The sequence below is a fragment of the Penaeus monodon genome, chromosome 1 (genome assembly GCF_015228065.2).
Source record: "Penaeus monodon isolate SGIC_2016 chromosome 1, NSTDA_Pmon_1, whole genome shotgun sequence".
Classification (NCBI taxonomy): domain Eukaryota; kingdom Metazoa; phylum Arthropoda; class Malacostraca; order Decapoda; family Penaeidae; genus Penaeus; species Penaeus monodon.
The window spans coordinates 48,315,436-48,337,935 of record NC_051386.1 but is presented as its reverse complement, the minus strand read 5'-3'; the positions used below and the strand labels follow the sequence as shown (position 1 = coordinate 48,337,935).

The window sequence follows — 22,500 nt, the reverse complement described above, 5'->3', positions numbered from 1 at the left end:
TTAGGTCCACAGGACAATAAATATTTAAAATATTAGTTGTAAAATTGTTAGATTATAAAGGGACAGCAGTGATATTTTGGTAATTATGGAGAGCATGACCACAGCAAGTATTGCTTGAACTCAGCATTTCCACACTGGCAAAGGCAGGCAATTTCACCATGTGTACCATGGCAAATGGAGTTGGGACTGGTTTTGTAGTTATATTAATGCCAGGGGCCCTATAAACACAATCTTACTGGAATATAAATGATGGCGATTTGTTCAGTCGAATAAAACAGGAAGCACAGGGGCTATAGCATATATTTACAAACTGATAAGTGACTGTAGACCCCCTTACTCTGTGCAGATGATAAATGTGAACAAGGTACTCACACATCTGCCTGTGACTTACACGTTAATAATTGCAGCCTCTGTGTCGGTCAGCATTCTGGCAGAGACCAGCTGCATATATTTTGGCAAGATCAAGCTTGTAGCCCTCCCTCAGCATATAACATCAAATAAAGAAACAACCCAAATTCTTTCTTGTCAGAATATACCCAGTGGAAAATATGTGACTATTGCCAGTGCGTAAAGTAGAGATCATGGTAATCACTTGCACTACATCACCGACAGGTTGGACTTGAGATTGTAAGCCTTCTGTCATAGATCACAACAAGTTTCAGGCAGATTTGGATAAAGCACAGTCTATTATTTCATAGGAAAGTCCTTTAGTAAGTGTCTCTAATGCCCTAAAGCTCATGGCTTGAGGAGTCTTCCTTATCCCAAACAAAATGAAGTCCGAGAGCTTGCTCTTAGTTCAGGCTTGCGTGAATGACAGTTTTCTACTGATTTCAAACGTGTACTAAATAATCCTTTGTTATATCAATCAAAGTAAATGTTAGTGTTGAATGCCAATATACCATGTATCAGTACTCCCTAGCATTGTTATGGTTGTGGTTACCCACCAGAAGAAGCCAAGGATTAGCACCTGCCAGTTACTAGTGCCACCATACCATTCATTACACAGTATTTTGAAGAGACAGAAAAAGGGAGAAGTGAGAGATAAAGAAAGAAAAAATGAAGAGGGAGAGGGAGAACAGATCATGAAAGGAAGGGAGGGAGAAGGAAGAAAGGAAAGAGGAAGGGAGATTAGAGGAAAAATAAGAGGGAGGGCAGGATTAATAGAAAGAAAAGGAAAAGGAGAGGAAGGGAGGGAGAAGAGAAAAAAAAGGATGAAGATGAAGAAAAAGCAAAAAGTAGAAAGAGAGGAAGTTTCTCTCTCTCTCTCTCTCTCTCTCTCTCTCTCTCTCTCTCTCTCTCTCTCTCTCTCTCTCTCTCTCTCTCTCTCTCTCTCTCTCTCTCTCTCTCTCTCTCTCTCTCTCTCTCTCTCTCTCTCTCTCTCTCTCTCACTCTCACTCTCACTCTCACTCTCACTCTCACTCTCACACGCACGCACACACACACACACACACACACACACACACACACACACACACACACACACACACACACACACACACACACACACACACACACACACACACACACACACCCACGCAAACACACACACCCACGCAAACACAACACACCACACCCAACCCAACACACACCACACCCACCAACACACACCACACAACCCACCAACCCCACACCCCCCACACCCCACTCACACACCACACCACACACCACTCCACACACCACACACACACACCACACCAACCACACACCCACACACACCACACACACCACACCTACACACCACACCTACACACACACACCTACACACACACACCTCACCACACACACCTAACACACAACACCTACACACACACACTACACACCACACTACCACACCACCTACACACACACACACTACCACACCACACACCACACATCACACACAACAAATCACCCACTACACACACACCACACACACCCAAAAAAAACACAACATTGCATATGATGCAATATGATATATGCATTCACATTCATGTCTCAGTGTGCTCTTTGGTGTCAAATATGGTTTAGAAAATTTAAGTTTTCTTTTATTTACCTGACTTTCATTATATTATCAATAACATTTTTAAAATAATTTCATTAAGGATAATTGACAGTAATGGCAACAATGATTGTTGTTCTTTTTATTATTAGCTGTTGGTATTACTGTTATTATCATTTTTAATGTTATTATTGTTATTATTATTGTTGTTGTTGTTGTTGTTATTATTGTTATTATTTTTTTATTATTATTATTATTATTATTGATGCTATTGTTGGCATTATTATCATTATTATTTTCATCATTATTGTTGTTATTATTTTTATTATTGTTGTTATTGTTGTTATTATGATTGTCATTGTTGTTGTTTTTTTCTTTTTATTAGTATGACTCTTCTTATTGTTGTTATCATTATTAATAGTATTGTTTTGTTATTGTTATTATTATTGTTGTTATTGTCATTACCATCATCATCATCATTATCATAATTATTATACATGATGATAACAATAATGATAATGATAATAGTAATAATGTTAATAATGATAATGATAATAGTAATAACAGTAATGAAGTTGATAATGATGAAATATAATAATAAAAATACCAATAATGAATAAAATAATAATGATGATAACAAAGATTGAGAATCTAGTTATAAAGATAATTGCGATGGTAACAATGATAATGATAACAATAATGATAGTAATAATGATAATGATAGTGATGATCATGATAATGTAATGATAATAACAATGATGATAATGATCATGCTAAAGGATAGTTGTAGTAATAACACTAATGATGACAATGATGATTATAAAAGATTGTTATGAAAATAGTTATGATAATGATTATGGTAGTGATAATAATCATCATATAAATAATAATAATGATAATGATAAAAATAATGGTTGTAATAGTAGTAGTAGGTAGTAATACTACTGCTGCTACTTCTACAAAAAATAATAGTGATAATGAAAATGATAATTATTATTGCAATATCGATAATAATATTAACGACAACAACAACAGTAATATTAATTGTAATATTTATCATTATTATAGTTGCTGTTGATAATGACAGTTTGTTGGTTTGTTCTCATATGAAATGTTCAAAGAATGTTTTTTCAGAAGATTTCTTGAAATTCCCCAGAGACTAAAAAAAAGTGTGAGAAAATTGCATGGTTCGTGCAGGCTACTGAGACCAACTTTGGAAAAGGTTTTTAACATTTATAATTAGACAGTATCATTTTGGTTTTAAGAATGTTCAGTTAAAAGTAGATATAAAACTTTTGTGTGTTCCCAAAGGGCTTTATAGATATAGTATGATAATATGCTGAGTTTCAATTTATTATGTTTCTAGTTCATATGAAGTGGCAATACATCTACAGATTAGTTCACTGAAACCAGCATCCATGTCGCTTAATTTCTTTATCTACAATTTTTTTCCCACCCTCCTTTTATGGAAAGACGCATAATGAGCTCATATGCAGTAACAAAAATTCCCATTAGAAAGGTTAAATATTATGAAATATGTCCTGAAAGCATAATTCCTGTTGTATCTATTAATCTCGTGAAGGCCATTAAACTCTCAAGACAAATGTTAATGTAAGGGACCTTGTTTTGTCAGTGATACTATGCAATGTATTTTTTCCCTCATTCCAAAAATCTTTTATTGGGCGTGATGGATGATGAGCGAAACTACCCTCGAAACTCTCCATATAGTAAAGTTACAAATGTTTTAGGATATCTATTTGGCTGGTAAGCAGAAAAAAGATATGTGAAACAATAGATTTAACATTTTAACTTTTTGAAGCTGTGCATGAAAGAAAATAAATATGCAGTGTAGGAGTAACCTTGTATAGCAGTTCGTTCTCCATAACTACTTTCATTATGGATTTGTAATATAGACCATTTATTTTAAAAGTAAGTACCCTTTTTTTTTTAATGGAAAGTTATCACAAATTGGGATTAAACCATGTATATTTTTTCCACAGTTTTTGTGTATGAAAAACATCAGCATCTTTCTGAGTACGTGTGAGAAGTTTGGCCTCCACAAAGATGACCTTTTTGAACCGCAGATGCTCTTTGAGCTCACCGACTTTGGAAAGGTAGGATTCTGCCTAGAAGTAGAAAAGTCTTTTTGTTTTCACTTGTACCCCTGTGTTGCCATTACTGGTACAACTTGTATCCTCTCTCTCTTTTTTTTCTCTCCCTTTCTTTTCTCACTCTTTCTGATCTTTCTCTCTCTCTCTTTCTTTTCTCTTTCTCTCTCTTTTTTCCTCTCTCTCTTTTTTTCTCTCTTTCTCTCTCTTTCTCTCTCTCTTTCTCTCTTTTCTTTCTCTCTCTCTCATTCTTTTCTCTCTCTGTCTCTTTCTTTTCTCTCTCTATCTCTTTCTCTCTCTCTCTCTCTCTCTCTCTCTCTCTTTTCTCTTTTTTTCCTCTCTCTTTCTCTTTCTTTTTTTCTCTTTCTTTTCTCTCTCTCCCACCATCCTACTTTCAGGCACATTATAGTAGATTAAATTTGAAAAAAAAAAAATCATATATTTTGTATGTAAGATGTTTATATTGTTTGTCTTTTCAACAGGTTTTATCAACTCTCTCCAAGCTTAGCAAAACCCCAAAGGCTCAGCAGCTGCAAGTGGAGTAAGTGACTTCGTGGTCGTCTTTCTATTTCAGTAGAGAGAGTTTCATGTACAAGTTAGGGCTGTTACATGGACATAATGTTTATGCACTCAGCAGTAAATAAGTTCTATATCTGGCATTCTTATGAGAAAATGTTGTCGTTTATTGAAGTAGTTCCTGATTTCTGTTTTATTTATATATATATTTTAATATGCTCCCATCTTTGGAAACAACTTCAGATTTGTATGAATCTGGTCTGTTCTGACTGAAAAATATGCAAGTTGAAGAATTGTAATTAGTATTTTGTGATTTACCAAATTAGTACAAGAGTATGGCCATGTCTTTAGTGAAACCCCCCAAAATTAGGTAAATCATCACCCAATTTCTGGGTCTATGGTCCTCTTAAGAATTCAGTCATTATGGTAAAAAAAAAAACATAACACTGGTTAAGGTTTTATTGTATCAATTGTACTAATGCATTTTTGTTGTTTCAGAGGATTTCCACTTGTTAATGGAAGATATGATGAGGCCATATATGACACGCTTGTCAAAGACATAGAGAAGTAAGTGTTTCTACATTAAAGTTATTATAAATGAAATGCATTTTAGGATTGTTTATGCAAATTGTTAACCTTATTATGTATGAAATATTTTTTAGGGTCCTTTTTTAACTTGGAAGAAAATATAAAATTATTCAACTTGAATTTTTTATCACATTAATAACCAGACTGAGATTCACTTGTTTTATTATTCATCTAGAATTAAACTTTTACTTTGGAACATATGTCAAATACTAATGGTTATGAGACTCAAGGTTGTATGTTTCTAAAACACATGATGGCTAGATTCTTAAAGATGGCATTCTTCCTATGAGGTCTCTAAAAGCATAATTATGTATTATTGGTGACTTGGTTTATCACCAACATTACACAAAAAATTACCAATGAATTGTGATAAAATTTATGGGTGAATTGCTTATGATGCAGGATCAGTTTATCAAGGTTTAAGAATGTTCTTTCTGGGTTAGATGGGGGTAGGTGAAGAGTAGATTTATAGCTGTGAGTAGATATTTAGGGTAGATTATGAGCAGACATAAGGACCCAGGTTTTTTTATTATTTTTTTCTGGTTGTTATTATTAAAGAGATGTTATATCTTGAGTTAGTTTCATTTGGCAAATAGATAACTTATATAAAAAATAAATTCATGCTTTTTATTGTTTGGCACACTAAATTGTCAAGCTAACTCTTCCCATAATGAACAATGGAAGTTGACAAAAAAAAATCAGTGATATCTTTCATTTATTATCCAAAAGTTGTAATAATGTTGTTGTTTTTTTATTCCTTTTATTAGTTCCAAAATTTGAATTGGAAATTTCAACAAAATAAATTTTGTTTCAATATTCAAAATATATACTTATATACAAAATATATATATATATATATATTTTTTTTTTACCAAAAATAGTATACTTTCTACAATACAAGATGCAACATGAATTTTTAAAAATCATACAAGTATTTACAAAGTTATAAGCAAAGAAAAATAGCAAAAAAGAACAGAACTGAGGTATGGCAGTTTAAATATTTACATCAAGTGATCAGATGTTGTATCACTCTACAGACTTGAATCTCTGTCGCTACACCTTGCCAAGAGCTTGTATACACCAGATGTTGATTCAAGTAAATTCTGCGAGTACATGATTTCAACTTCATTTAACTATAAACATTCATAACATTATTTCATTAGGTACGTGTGCTGAGTGATGTGTGTTACCCTGTATGGACTGGGGAGTGACAAAAAAGGCCACTGTGTCATTATTTTTTATTATTTCCCTACCAAACTTGATCACAATCTAGGGCAATGTTGCCTTTTTTTTTTTCTTTTTTTTTTTCAATATTTTAAGAGAAAATATTTTACTAAAAATCATGATAGATATACAAAAAGCAGTAGGGTTTGTTGAGGATGATAAAAGTAGATTATGATGGAATCTGTGGTAAATTAAGGAGGTCTTTAGAGTTTGGTTATTTTAAGGGAAGAGGTGAAGACCTTTGGGTAGTTGCATGATGAAAATTTATAGTTGGAATGACCTAGGCCAAAAGGACAGGGTAAGGGATCAGATGCAGAGGCAGGATAATAGTAGGTAATTGGTATGGATAAAGGTGAAGCTTGAGATTGATAATGATGGAAGAGTAAATGTTGGGATAAAGTAGGATTAGACTTATGATAGAGAGTAGAGACTTGGGAGAATTGTTTTGATGATAGAACACTTGTACAGATTTCTACACGATAGGTGCAAAAAAAGTTAATAGCATGATATATTCGTTCCTTGAGTTCTGAACAAAAAATATAGTATTAGATTTACTGGACTGATGATGTCTTTTTTTTATGGGTAAATTTCACACACAAAAAAAGGTTCTTGGTGATGTAATTAGACATTTTAAATTTATCATATTCACTTCAATGTTCAAAAAGTTCTCCATCTTGATATTTGTAAGACATTAAATTGCTTAGATTACCTGTTCTGTGGAAAATAAAATATCAAAGCTTGTACAAACATTATGCATGAATATTTATTTGAGAATTACATTATTTGATGAGCTTTGCAGACAGAGAAGGATTTATGTTCAATTAGTCTGTGATTTCTTATTAGTGAAACAATGCATTTAAAAGATTAACATAAATTACAAAACCTTATAAAGCAAAATTAATAACAACATTTTAAATGGCATAATCTTTTAGTGACTTAAAACAATAGCAGTAAAAGCTATGGTAAGATTACCATAAGTATACAGTGAATTTTGAATTATTTGAATATTCATGGATGTGACTGTTTTTAATGTTAGTGTGCACAGTATCTGATCCTTCCATTGTTTGAATGAAAAGAGAGAGGGATTAGCTAGATATTGTTAGTAAAAGTAAGAAAGTGTGTTTGGAATATGCTATTACTCGAAAATACTATAACCCATTGCAAGTGGGTACATGCACTGTTCACTGTACTTCTGTCTTCTGAATTTTGTTGCAATGATGGTTCCACAAGTGGTGCTCTGTCACCAGGGAACCAATTAAAAAGCTTAGATGAATTCGCCTGAATTCCCAATGCCTTGAGTTTTTATGATTTTTTTTTTTTTTTTTTTTTTTTTTTCCTGATGCCTTTGATATCAATGCTATTATTATTAATGATATGATGATTATGGTAATGTTGTTAACAATACTAATAGCAATAGAAATTATTAAGAATCTCTTTGAAAATTAAGGAAAAGGGTAAACAGGTGAGATATTTAGACCTAGTATTTGACTCTTTGGTGGCTACATACTTGTGGAGCCATTTATGTGTTAACAAAATGAATAAATTAATATCACAGTGGACATGGCATGTATTTTGCCATCATAGCATCATTGGGTTAATCCTTGCTGAGTCAAGAAAGCATCCAAACATGGTATTCAACTTCTTATGAATTATTACTTAGTGTCATATCATGTTAAAGTGAAATCAGCATTGTTTAATCAAATAGTTTAGATAGATAAATATTTTGTGTATGTGTGATATGGTTATATTGGTACCTTGAAATAGGTTTCCTTGAAGCAGATATAATGGCAGGCCTTGTAGGATATGGGTATTATTTTAGAATTGAAAATTGTGTCTTCTAGTATTACTGTTTCAAATGTTTGTCACATATTCTAGGTATTGTCTTGTCCCTCATATTCAGTAATCTCTTCATCTAGTAAATATCTCTGAATATTGATGCCGACTCTCACTGACCAGCCACAATGTAGAAGCTCCAAACACTCCAACTGTGTCTGCGGGGAACGGCCTCCGCTTTGGCACTAATCACAACGCGTTAGGCCTTCCTTCTCGGAGACGGCACAACTCCGATGAGGCAGTCTATGAATCGCTATGTTATGTGACTCTCAAGCCAAAGGAGGTACTAGATCATGTTGTAATAAGGCTTATGTTTTATTAATTTGTTTATTTTTTTAATGTAATTTTTTTATGTTGGCTTTGTGTCCTGTGCTGGTCATGTGTTGTTGGTTTTGTTTGTGATAGCATGTGTTCTGTGTTGGGTTTAACTGTTGTGGGTTCTTTTTATTGTTTGGTTGATTCCAGTTACCCCCTTCCCCAGTGTTTCTTTGTCTGTTTGAGGTATATATATATATATATTATTGTTTTGAGTTTTATTTATGGTTTGTGTTTTGTACTCCCTTTTTCTCACTCTCTCCATTACATATGTGCCATTTTTTACTCCTGCTACCTTTTTTTTCTGTCTCATCTTTCCTTCTTGATATGCTTTTGAAGTTGTAAATATTTGTGTGTAGTTACTGTGCCTATATTTGATGATGATATGGGCTTGCTTTACAGGAGCTGATGATGAGATGGCTGTACAGTAATTGGAGGGACATGTTTGTGTAGATGTTGAATGAAATGTGGAAAGAAATCTTATCAGTTATTTTCAGGAATATTTTGTTGATCATGTAATGCTACCCTTCTTGAGTATTTCTGAGGTTTCATGGTTTCATTGGCAAATGTATCTTATTTTATAAAAATTATTCAAGATTAACTGTGCTCATGAGTATAATATGTATAGTGAACTTAGATGATATATTAACCATGGTAGTCTCTTTTTTATATATATCAGGTATTTTATTAATAGAAAGATAAGAGCAATGAAGAATATTGCATATTACTTTTTCTCTTATTTAATGCATTGTTCAGTTGAATTTTCATATTGCAAAATATATTTCATTGTAGCTGTTTATACTGTAGTTTAAAAAATGAAATGTGTGCCTGGTGTTAACTGTATTAAGGTCACAAATGTAGTTATGCATATGTCCTTTAATATTCCTGATATTTGGACAATGTTTAAGTTGATATGATAGGTGTTACAATGGAGTACAGCTAATCAGTATATTTTAATACACTCATATGGTTGTCAGAGTTTGATTTAGAGTGATTGGTTGGAAATGGTAAATGTTGATGTGTTCATACATTAACCTCCTAGGCTGCTGTTTAAGCTAATGTATTAACATTCCACTGAAACCATGAAGTTGTTAAGGGCACTGAAGGATTATAAAGAAAATTGTTTTATTACAAAAGACAAGGTTGGCTTGCTTAACATATGCATGGAGAATGCAATCCATGGATTTCTCCCATATCCCAAATATGCTGGAAGCTAATAAACAGGTTTCTCAAAAGAATTCAGACATCATAGTGAACCAAAGAGGCATTGTGTGAATTGGAACATTTTTCTTGTGCAATCTTGTTTTTTCAGCTTCCTGCCTATGATGGTGATTTTTTTTCTTTTTTTTTCTTTTCTTTTTTTTGGCCTGATTATATGTAGTAAAGAGTTACTAGCAAAAATTCATGTTTTGTTCTGATGTGCAGTGGGCCAGAAGGTGAGGGGTCTTTTGAGGATGAGGACCTCTACTATAACACACATGAGGGAATATACATAGAACTCAGACTCGGCCCAGCACACCAAAGCCAGGTAGGTCCTTGATGTGCTAAAAGTTAGAAAAAAAATAAAGATAAATGTGAGTGTAGGTAGTGGGGAAAGAGAAATAGAAGTACTGGAGGAACACTGTGACTTGGTAGACCAACTGGTGGTGGGTACTTTTGCTAGGTGGAGGAGAAGGCTGCTGTGTTCCTTAAGCATTGACTTACTGTAAGTAGGTGGTAAATATGGAGTTATTTTGTTGATGAAATGAAAGTTATTTAGAGAGAAAATGAGAGGGAGGGAAGGGAAGAGAGGTAGGACTTAATTATGATTAGACTCATAGAACTTTTGCTAGAAGTACTTGGCTTTAGATTCATTATTTAGCAAAGCCACTGTAGGTTAATTGATTAAATTATCAGTGTTTTGGGGTTCCTTAAGATGTGATTTACAGAGTGCAGGGTTTAAAAGTGAACAGATAGAAACATTTATATATATATCTATATCAGACTATTTCTTTATATATATATATATATATATATATATATATATATATATATAAAATAAAATATATATATATATATATATAATATATATATATACTATATATATATCTATATATATATATATATATATATATTATATATTATATATATATATATATTATATATATAATATAATATTATATATATTATATATATATATATATATATATTATAATATTATATTATTATATAATATATATAATTATATATATAATATATTATTATTATATATATATATATTTTATATAATATATATATATATATATTATATATATATATGTATATTATATATATATATATATATATATATTATATATATATATATATATATATATATAGCACACACACACATACATATATACATATACATATACTTATACATATATATACATACACACATGTAAGAAGATTTGGAAAGTCAAATTATAATTTGTCTTTAGGATAAAGAATATTATCAAAAGAATCAGTTTTCTGTACTTAAAGGAACCTTGCCTGTCAGTATGTGTTGTTTTCTCTTTTCTTGTTATTTTTACAAAGTTTGCATGAGTTTTGTATTAGTATTTTTTATAGCATGCTTTTCATGTGGTCAAAGTATTTTCATTCTGAAATGAAACCTAAGCATGGTATATAGATTTTAATAGAAGAAAATATTTATCATATGTATATACCGTAATGTGTTTGTGTGTGTATGTGTGTGCACAGGTTTGGAAAGTACAACCAATGCTGAGAAAAGAAAATTGTCCTTGCTATGAATTCATATGCATTATTGATTACTATACTATAAGAATTTCTTCAAAGATAAAATTATTAAAAAAGAAAAGGAAAAAAATATTGTTATTCATGCAGTGTTTTTGCATCTTTATCCCTGGAGGTATTACTAGTTGTTTGGGTTGTGGTAATTGGAAATTTTCTGTATCATTCTAGGTGGAGGACAGTTTTAAAGTCTCAAAGTATTTCCAGTATTTCTCAGCTCTCTATGTATATGTGCATACATACATACATGCATACAGGGACATATTGAGTATATAAAGATTTATATTTTGGAGGCTGCAGTGCAATACTTTATTAACAGTGTTTAAAGATATTCAGCAAAGTCATTCAAGAACACTATGGTTGGAAAAATGATATGGTGATAATGACAATTTTATTTATTTATTTTTATTTGTTTGTTTGTCTTATTATAATTATTATTATTTTGAAAAAAAAGAATTGATGAAACAGTTTATAATTATTTTTTTATGTTTCATTTTACAGTTTGCTTTATGTTATACTTATTCCTTATTAATTCCACTAGATAAGCTTCTCTTAATGCACTGATCATTAGAGTGGATGTACACTTGCCCTGTCCATTGTGATTTTATTTTTATCATTTTTATTTACACAGGCAGCTCCACAGCTCCATAAGTGTTTTAACACCAAAGACTCGCAAATAAGAGGCCAACCTGATGTCACCTTTTTCTCTCATTCAATTATTTATAAAGACTTTTACATAACTATTATTGTTTATTACATTGTGAGTATAATTATGATAATGATGTAATAGTATTAAAAATATTTTTTTTCCCCACAAAATTTAAGGAATGGGGAAACAGATGAACCTAGTGATTGACTCCTTGGTGACAAAGCACTGGTGGAATCATGTATCTATAAACAAAATTGATGAACCAAAATTATGGTGGGCAGTGCCTGTACCAGTACCAATGGGATAACATTAGAATAATAGCCTGTGGTGATAATTGTTCCATTCAAGTAAAAATGGGCATATCATTTATAATTTGCATGATAAAGATTACTTTTCTTTGTCACTTTTTCAACAGTTTCACCTAGAAGATGGAAATATTTGTATTCCCCAGAGTGACATCAGAAATACTTATTATTGTCATTATCATTATCCTCATAAATCTTGCAGTTGTCACAAGTAGTAGTAATAATATGATTTCATGTATTACAATTTTTCATTTTATATATAATCATTGGTGTGCTGAATATCTTGGAATGCTGTTTGGACTAAAAAGTTTTTATCCCCCTCTTACACAAATAAGAAATTGGAGTTAAAAAAAAAAAAAAAAAAAAAGACACCCCGTGGAGATTGATTTTTTCATCAAATTATGACCAAATTCCTGTTTCCTAGGTTTGAAATTCCCATAACATGAATCTCTTTAAACAGGAATTAAAAGTTATGAATTTCAAATTTGTACCAAAAAATATTCAAATAAAAGAAAATCTAGCTAGTCCCATTAAATGACCTTTGAACTTAACTTTTTCCTATATTTTGATACCTTTATATAACCTCATATTTTTCTTTTCCTGTAATTCTTCTTTGCCATATTATACGCCATGCTAAAAGAGTGATCATCTTTCAAAGTTAGTCTTTGGAAAGAAGTAGTTTAGTTTGTGTTTGTTTTCACTTATTTATTTTATTTATACATTTTAGATTATCTTTTCTTGTTATTCATAAAAAAGAAAGTTTTGAGTTTTTCGCCCATCGCAATCCAGAATACTAAAGCATCCCCACATTTTCAGGAACTGGCCAGGGACTTACCGAGGGAGAAACGAGACCTTTGCCTGCAGGAGCTCATAGAGACTGAAAACAATTATGTCGAAGCACTCGAGATGCTCACGAATAAGTTCCTCAGACCACTTAGAGAACTAATTGAAGAAAGTCAGATTGTGAAAATTTTTTCAAAAATACCGGTAATGCAAGAAGATTGCCTGTTTAGTTGTTTTTTTATTGATATAGATGAGTTGATTTTTCCCAAACTTTTTTTTTTTTTTATTTAGAAAGTATGGTAATATCTATAATCTATTTTTCTGTGAAAATATCCTGTAGTGGTATTTGTTTTCCCATTTTAGTTAGGGAGTGAAAATGTTTTTTATTAATACAGAAAAACATTTTAGATATTCACATGTACAATAATTATTCTTCTTTTTTTTTTTCTTTTTCTTTTTTCTTTCTTTTTGTTATGTAACAATTTGTTCAGTCTTTTAGAAAAATAGTCAGTCATGCATCAAAAAAAAACTTGTTACTTTAACATCTCTCTTATATTCCTATAAAAAAATATCCTAGCATCTTACTGTGGTAAACCATATTCATGTAATTATATATAATGCTAAGTAAGGTTTGACAGTAAGTGCAAAGAATGTTACTGCTAAGTATGAATATATGTTTTATTTGAATATATATTTCCCCTGGTATTATTGAGTATTGAGACTGGTATACAGCATTTATGTTAATACACCGTTTTCGTATTCATAAATCTCACATGATTTCTTTTTTTTTTTTTATGTAAGGATTTTTTTTCCCAATTAAATGCAGTGCTTTGTCTTTTTTCTTCAGGAATTAGCCAAGATTCATAGAATTCTACATCAGGGTCTAAAGAAAGCACAAAACAACCCCCATGCCTACAGTGTGTCTCAAGTCTTCCTTGATAACCAGGAAAAGCTTTTAGTTTATGGAGAGTATTGTGCTAATCTCACCTCAGCTCAGCAAGAGTTAGAAGACACTATGAAGAACAATGATGCTGCACGACAAAAGATTCAGGTGAGGGTATTAGCCTTATGTTGACAGGGTGAGAATTTGCTGTCGTGAGCTCATTCTGGGGAATACTGACAGCCGGCTTTAATTCCCGCTAAGACATTCACTCTGTACAGCCAGGCAGGTGGTTTGCAGGAAATGGTTTCAACTTTTTATTATATATTCATGTTTGGAGGCTTATTTTACCTATTTCATAAATTCTATGAAGGCTGTTACTGTCATATGCTGTAGTATAAACTCCATATTACTACTTGTGTGTGGCAGTTTATAGTGAAAGAAGTGGTGTGTTTTCATGGGATATTATTATTATTATTATTATTATTATTATTATTATAATTATAATTATATATATATATATATTTTTTTGGGGGGTGTTACTTTGGTAAAAATAAATATATATACCATTATATAGAGTTACTTTGGCAAAAATATATATATATGCAATCAGGTTATGTGCTCAGGGAACGCCTTGAGTTGTGTGGTACACCCTAAAGTGCACAAGATTCTGGTTTCTTTCCTCTTCTCCTTTTCCAAGCAAAAGGCACACCACCTTCACCTGCAGATGGGAGTGTCCTCTGACTTGTGTTAAGTGGCAGGCAGCAGGAGCAGGGGATGGAGGTTCATCTACCTCGGCACTTCCCTTCTGTAATAAACCTTGCACAAGCTCTGTCTTGAATTCAGTTTGTGCCATCTTACTGCCAAAGACTTTGTGGATGGCCAGGGAGTTGACAACTGCTATGTCAGATAGGTTGAAGAAAATTTTCATGTACCACTTTACTTTTTTGAGTGTGGCCAGGTAAGACTGAGCCAGCTGATTTCTGAAGTCAGCTCCCTTCATGCCGACAGTGTAGTCCACCACTACCTTTGGCTTGTTCTTTCAAGCCCATGGCAGTCAGAAAGATATGTTACTGTTTCACTGGTGTGGACAATAGACAACATTGTCACTGCCTTTTGTCCACTGCAGGATAAGTAATCTGTCTGGATGCTTCAGTAGCCCATACTTCCTCACCCTTGCACCTGCAGGTCTTATGGCATGTACTTATGGTTGGTTCTTACTGTCCCAACAACGTTCTTTTCCTCACTTCCTGGTAGTGGAATAATGCAATACCAATTGTCAGTATGGTCATACCCCTTGTCCATGAGGCCCCCATTCTCCATAAGGTCTACTACGTCCTTCACGGTAGCAGGTTGCTCCCCAGGGTCCTGCCTCATGTAGGTGTGGAAGGTGCTGGTGTAGCTGACCTCTGGTCCATTGCTTGAACAGAACTTGTACACCTTCATGCCCCTCTATGCTCTCTTACTTGGCATATGCTGGAGTGCCTAATTGCTCCCCTGAAAGCCCAGAGGTTCTCATCCATCATTATCATCTTGTTATTGGACAAAAAGATGGAAAAAAGATCAAGCACATCAATGATGGGCCACACTTCTAAAGCTGATCATCAGCAGGATGGTTGGCAAAATGGAGTGCCGATGTGATGGCATCAAACCAATCTTGAAACATGTTTGGCGGGAAAATTTCCGACACATTCAGAGGGCCATGAGACCAGAGGTCCTGCATGTAAGACTTGTGTTGCAATCCCATCAGGATTTGCAGCCCCAGGTACACCTGATGCTCCTCTACTATGGTTTCCTCCCAATCCCTGATGTAGGGCGGAGGGTGTCCGCGGGTGCTGTGAAACATATTTGCAGAAGAAAGAGAGGTGACCTAGTATAAAACATGTTTGCAAGAGGCAGAATGTGAGATATTGTAAATTAAATATTTTCTAACCAACCAACTTGTAATACAGTGTGATGTGCTTACTGGTTCATCTCCTGTACAATTTTTTCCAGCAGTTCCTCTCTCAGGAACTTGCTGAACATCTCATCAGGCCTTAATACAGAGTCCAGGTCAGGAACTTTATCATGTAACCTGACATTAGCAAGGAAAATGTAAAAATGTGCCCATACTTTTCATAACATCATAAGGCAAAGAAAATTTTAAGATTATAAAAAGTCCTCAAAAACAGTCCATTATGAAGGGATTCCATCAGTGTCAATGTCAGACTAAAGCATGATGAGTTAGGCTGTACCCATCTCCAAGCCAAAATTTATATACTAATCCATTGGCACCAGTTATGTAAGTAGTTTGGTTGTGTGAATTTTGTTTTGCACAAATAGCTCCACAAGTGCTTTGTCACCAAGCCCTACTTAACCTCGTCTCAGTTCCCATTTCTTGTATTTTCAGATTCTTAAATTGTTCTACTGCTACTTGTGGAGCCATCAGTGTGTAACAATATTAATAAACTAAAATTGCAATGGTCATGGAATGTATGTACATGCTATCCTGGCATTTGTGGGGTAACTATAGAGTTACAACCAAGTTCCAATAACTCTTTTTACCTGGTAAAGAATGTTATATCATGATTTTTTTCTTAAAATCATTTGGTATGTGAATATGATCTATTGGATATTCATCTTCCTTTTCATGGCATAAAAATATTAATATTAATTTAAACACATCATTAGTAACCTTCACCCTGGTCATTGTTACACATGTATAGCCATCATAACAAACTGCTTGATCTGCTGGGTATGGCTATATGCGTGGCAACACACGAGAGTGGGTCGGGCAGGAAGTTCCGCTACATATAGCGGACTCCCGCTTGCAGCAGCTGGATGGTTGCCAGAAATCACCAGAGTCTATGACTGAGAGATTTCTAATACCATCACTGGGGGATTAATAATGCCACTACTAAAAGATGCATTTAATATTGATAAGGGCATGAGAATTCCCTTTTTGATGCTAAGCCTTCCCTTTGATAAATTATGAGAATATATTTCATTATTTCCATAATCCATTTTTCATATGCTCTCTGAATTTTTAAACTTGCAAGTTTCAAGCTGGTAAGTTAATTTCTTTCTTTAACCCCTGACTTAATTCTTGCCAAATTTCCTCTAGCCACCCTTCCATCCCCATACCCCTATCCCCCTTGTAGGCTCTCCTTTTTGTGAACCTCCCACTTCCTTTTTTTTTTTTACATGAAATAAAATGTTGTGGCTTAATTATTAATTCTGAAACAGTATAACATGTAGTGAGTGCGTGATTCTAATTCTGATACAGTATAACGTGTAGTGAGTGTCTGACACTAATTCTGGTACAGTATAACATGTAGTGAGTGTGAAATACTAATTTTGATACATTATAATGTATTCCATACTGTCAAGCCCCTCATCCCCCATTCCCTCTTCATAGACCATTCTAGTGTGTCACAGGCATTTGTTGGGATATTATTGTCTTTTCACTTTTATTATAAAGGAATAGTTATAAATGTGCATATTATTGTTTAATACTAGATTTTTTTTTTTTTTTTTTTTTTTTTTTTTTTTTTTTTTTTTTTTTTTTCCCATTTATTATAAACAAGGGGTATCTGATATTTTTTCAATATTGATGGTCCATTGAGCCATACGTATTTGATATATGACATATATATATATATGTTATATATATATATATATATATATATATATATATATATATATATATATATATATATATATGTATATGTATATATATGCAGATAGATATATATGCTTTGTTTTTGTTTTGTCTAAAATCAAACTTTTGAGATATGAGACTAACACTTATTCAGAGACACTTGGGACACCTTAGATAGAGAGCCAGATCAGCATCTTGTGCCTGTAAGCCAATCACCGTTGGCTACTGTGCGAGACAGCTTGAGGTGATTAGCTGACGGGCACAGGGGGAGGGATTAGGTTAAGGGCTAATGTTGATGATAACAACTATTCTCAAGGTAGGAATAACATGAAGGGCAGGAGTAGGCATTTGGGCTAGGATGGGTAGCTTATGGACCAGATATGGAGGTGTAGTACAAAATGGGCTTGCTGAATTTTGTACAGAGATTAGGGAGGGGTTAGAATAACAGAGCACCAATAACCAACTGAAGACAAGAGATAACATGGTTGAAATTGCTGGGGGCAATAGTAGTTAGTACGGCCTCTCTGGAATTTTTTTATTTGCCAAATTTTCAATAGATACTCTAGATGGAGGCCAAAACAAACACTGCCCATCAAACCACTTTTTTTTCTGTTATTTTTGTTTTATCAATTCCTTTCAGTTTGTATGCAACATTTCAAATTGGTATCTATCAATACAACTCGGCTTTTGATATTTGAATACACTAAAACAGATAAGACTTTATATTACTAAATAGTGAATGAGAATGAAAGTGGGAATAAAGAAAATTGGGCTGCCTGAAAGGCAAAATAGGATAAACTTACCAATTAATAGATAGGGTGTCCTTTTAACCTTTTTCTCCTCTCTCTCTCTCTCTCTCTCTCTCTCTCTCTCTCTCTCTCTCTCTCTCTCTCTCTCTCTCTCTTTCTCTCTCTCTTCTTCTCTCTCTCTTTCTCATTCTCTCTCTCTCTCTCTCTCATTCTCTCTCTCTCATTCTCTCTCTCTCATTCTCTCTCTCTCATTCTCTCTCTCTCATTCTCTCTCTCTCTCTCTCTCTCTCTCTCTCTCTCTCTCTCTCTCTCTCTCTCTCTCTCTCTCTCTCTCTCTCTCTCTCTCTCTCTCACCTTATCAATATCAATGCTGTTATTATTGTTACAGCATTATAATTATTATATTGTTATGATCATTACTAAAAGAAATATAAAATGAAACATTTCCAAAAATCAAGGAAAAGGGTAAACAGGTGATATAGGTACCACTAGTAAGTGACTACTTACGTGACATTTATGTGCTAAGACAATTATTAAACTAAGCTGACAGTGGGCATGGCATGATATATATGCCACCCCCTGGGGTATAGGCTTAAGTACTTACATTTGTTTATTGGTAAATTTGTGTGGTATGTCAGTGGAACCTTATTTAATGACTGGTTATTTCCCAGTATGGTATGCTTATATAGTATCTTTTATTGTACTTGCAATGATATTAGTTATACTTGACAAAACTGACCTGTTCAGATGGTTAGAAATTAGCATAATAGAAGAAAACAAAAAAATGCTAATAATAATAATAATTAAAAATACACTTGATATAATCAATACAATAGTGCACTTACTGAGTAATGAAATGTGCTTTTTAAGGATCTTTTTTTCCAGATTCTTACAATATGAGTGATTTTTAAAAAGAATTTCAAAATATTTAAGCTTTAATTGTTTGTTTCTCTGTTTTTGCAATCAGGAATGTCAGAAGGAAGTCAGTAAAGGAAGGCACCAGTTACGAGAATATTTAGTTGTGCCTCTACAGAGAATTTTGAAGTATCACCTTTTATTACGAGAACTTATTAGATACACATCAGCAGTAAGTACAAAGAATGTGATTTGATTTTACTAGTTATTTAAAAAAAAAAAGATAAATTAATAACTTTTTGGATGTTGTCATATATACTAATGTAATAACATACATAGTTGTACTTGAAAAGTTATGATAAATAAAAGCATGGAAAGGACAAATAAAACGAAGTTCATGTGAATAAGTATCTGAGATGGAGGTTTTCCATTTACAGAGGCTATTTATTTAATGTATTTTTTTTGTATTTTTCCAGAACCATCCAGATTTAGAGAACTTAAAAAAGGCACATGAAGCAATGATGGATCTAGCTGACTATATCAATGAGGTTAAACGAGATAATGAAATGCTACAAATAATTGAAGACATTCAGGTATTGATACAGGATACAGGATTTATATGCATTTGTATAGTAATGTCTAATATTGTTGAAAAGGTATGAATGAGAATGAATATCTTCACAATACAAGAGATGTATTTGACCGGTTTCGATTGCGTCTTCTGACAAAGACGCAATTGAAACCGGTCAAATACATCTCTTGTATTGTGAAGATATTCATTCTCATTCATGCCTTTTCTACATTTGTCAATATGAATACGGTTCATTTAATATTGTTCTCAATCAAAAAATATATATTTTCCCATTACAAAGAACAAGGATGCAGCTCACTCTTATCAAGACATGTGTATGTACCCTTCATGACAGTTAATAAAAATCTTGATTTGCAGACAAGTATCATGGACATTCCTGAGGAACTAAGACGAAGAGAGGAACTTGGGAAACTAAGGCTGGACGGAGAAATAAAGATTGAATGTCACCCAGAACCCAATAAGAAAAGGTACTAACAATGGCCCATTATACCTAGGATATTCCAGTGTAGATGAATATGTTATAGGCATGAATCTATTTGAAGATATTATGTCATAAGCCAGAAGCCATTTTGTCAATTTATTCAAGAAACAGTCTGTTGCAATATGAATATTATAATGTTTTTACAATATGCTTAATAAGATGATGAAAATTGAAGAGGATGAAAATTAAACAGTCCGTTGTATGAGGCTTTTCTTTTTTCTTTATAGATATAATATCATTTTACTACAATTTATTTTACCAACTTGCATGTACCCTAATCTCACCAGAATAGATCACAGGAACTTTATGCTCCAAAATATTCTTACGTTTGACTTTCTCCAATAATTTTTTTTATTCTTCCAACATGGAGGGAGAGGAGAAAGAGAGAGGGAGGAAGAGAAGGAGAGATGGAGGAAGAGGAGAAGGAGAGATGGAGGAAGAGGAGAAGGAGAGGGAGGAAGAGGAGAAGGAGAGGGAGGAAGAGGAGGAGGGAGAGAGGGAGGGAAGAGAGAAGGAGGAAGGGAGGAGAGGAGAGGAGAGAGGAGGGATAGGGGGGGGGGATGACAGAAGCAGGAGAAGAGACAGTTATAGACTGGCATAGGAAGACCTAGGAGAGGAAGGGAGGGAGGTGTGGTCATAAGAATTAACTTGAAAGACATTTATTGATATGAGATTCTTTTTCTTCTAACCTTTCTTTGCAAGGTAGGCAAATTGGGTAGCTGTCCATAAAATGTCGACAATTTTTTTCTGATATGTGTTTTATTCCTTTACAGATACGTTTTCGCTTGTTTTTAGACATGTGATTCACGATCTTGTTTGACAATCTGATGATGTGCAAGTCAGCCAAGGTATGTCTTTGCACTCTATTTTTGTTATGTTATAGATATGCTGTATATTTTTTCTTTAAGACTGACTTTGCTATTTAAAAGATTTTCAAATGTCCATATCCTTTGGATTTTTTTTATTGATAACATTTGAGGTACTTTTTGTATATTAAGTTTATTCACTGACCACATAACTAATTATCCATTTATGTGTAGAAGAATATAAATTTGAATGTATTAAACATATCGGTTAAAGGTTTAATGTTTACTGATGTAATCAATAGAAATTTTTATTATTTTTAAGAGTTTCTCTGATTGTCTCAGAGAAGCTCTTGATGAAAACGAATACTCTTAAAACTTCCACTGGCTTTTTGATATCCACCTTCAAAGGGGCAAACATCACAGAGTAAAAAATAATGAAAATGTTCTTCAACAGAGATTATCCCAGCTGTTTGTTAATAATAATTCGAATAGATGGTCGATGGGGGAGACTTCAGGAGAGGTACACACAAACAAAACCTTTATTCAGTGCTTTTTGTGTCTTGTCCTTTTTATTTTATTTTAGCCTTGCTCATGTCATGTCTTTGGTTCATGTGGGGCATCCACGACTTCAGGACGAACATTGCATAGCATATGTGATACTTCCATAGTTGCATTGCAACAGCATTTGCACCATTACTATTCCATCTATTTTTAACCAAGTTGGGATTTGCATCAGGCACATTATCAGTAGACTCGGTATTCTGTTTGTACATTGTGGTGTTCGGTGGTGTTCTGTTATTAATTTTATGATTTCTCCAAAATTTGGTGATCCATTAATAATGATTCCTGACATGTAAACATATATGAGAGGTAACTTTGAAAATTTAGATACATTAATTACTATCTTCATAACATAAATTGCTTTCATTAAGATATCACATCATCTAATGTAAACAAACATATTCATAAATGATTGGTTTTAGTAGTTACATTCTTTATTTCGATAATTTAATGTTATTACAAGAGTTTTCAACCAATGATATTGTAAATCTCAGTCATTAGTGACTAAAGGTGCACATGTTGAGAGATAAGATCACAATATTTTCATTTCCATAAGAAATTACTCTTAGGAAATAACAACAGTTGTGCTGCATAAACTGAAATTAAGTTTAAATTCTTTGGGACAAGAATATAACTGCATTTATTTTTCCTGTTTTTACATCTAATGTTAGTTCTGAAAAGAAGTAAATTAATCTCGATCTTCCTATATACAGTTTAGGGAATTTGAAATTGCTCTGTATTTTTTGTCATCTTATTATTCATTATGCCCTCTGTGCCTCCTCAGTTGTATTTTGATTATACTATATAATGCAAGTCCCACTCTCACAAGAAGAAATCCCCTCTTACCCTTTATCAAATCAGCGAT

General features: G+C 33.1%; 2 protein-coding genes across 2 annotated transcripts in view; both read left to right on the top strand.

Moving 5' to 3' along the window:
* LOC119576940 (protein vav-like) overlaps positions 1-21,063 on the top strand; it is a 21,780-nt gene extending 717 nt beyond the window's left edge. The window contains exons 2-11 of the mRNA XM_037924593.1: positions 3,979-4,092; positions 4,569-4,627; positions 5,101-5,169; positions 8,371-8,530; positions 13,105-13,275; positions 13,919-14,122; positions 19,308-19,427; positions 19,672-19,788; positions 20,145-20,254; positions 21,042-21,063. Coding sequence (XP_037780521.1) covers positions 3,979-4,092; positions 4,569-4,627; positions 5,101-5,169; positions 8,371-8,530; positions 13,105-13,275; positions 13,919-14,122; positions 19,308-19,427; positions 19,672-19,788; positions 20,145-20,254; positions 21,042-21,063 — 1,146 coding nt within the window. The remainder of the gene's footprint in view (positions 1-3,978; positions 4,093-4,568; positions 4,628-5,100; positions 5,170-8,370; positions 8,531-13,104; positions 13,276-13,918; positions 14,123-19,307; positions 19,428-19,671; positions 19,789-20,144; positions 20,255-21,041) is intronic.
* Positions 21,064-21,089: 26 nt separating this feature from the next.
* LOC119576929 (protein vav-1-like) overlaps positions 21,090-22,500 on the top strand; it is a 33,312-nt gene continuing 31,901 nt past the window's right edge. Inside the window, exon 1 of the mRNA XM_037924584.1 lies at positions 21,090-21,116. Within this exon, the coding sequence (XP_037780512.1) occupies positions 21,096-21,116 (21 nt within the window). The 5' untranslated portion in view covers positions 21,090-21,095. The remainder of the gene's footprint in view (positions 21,117-22,500) is intronic.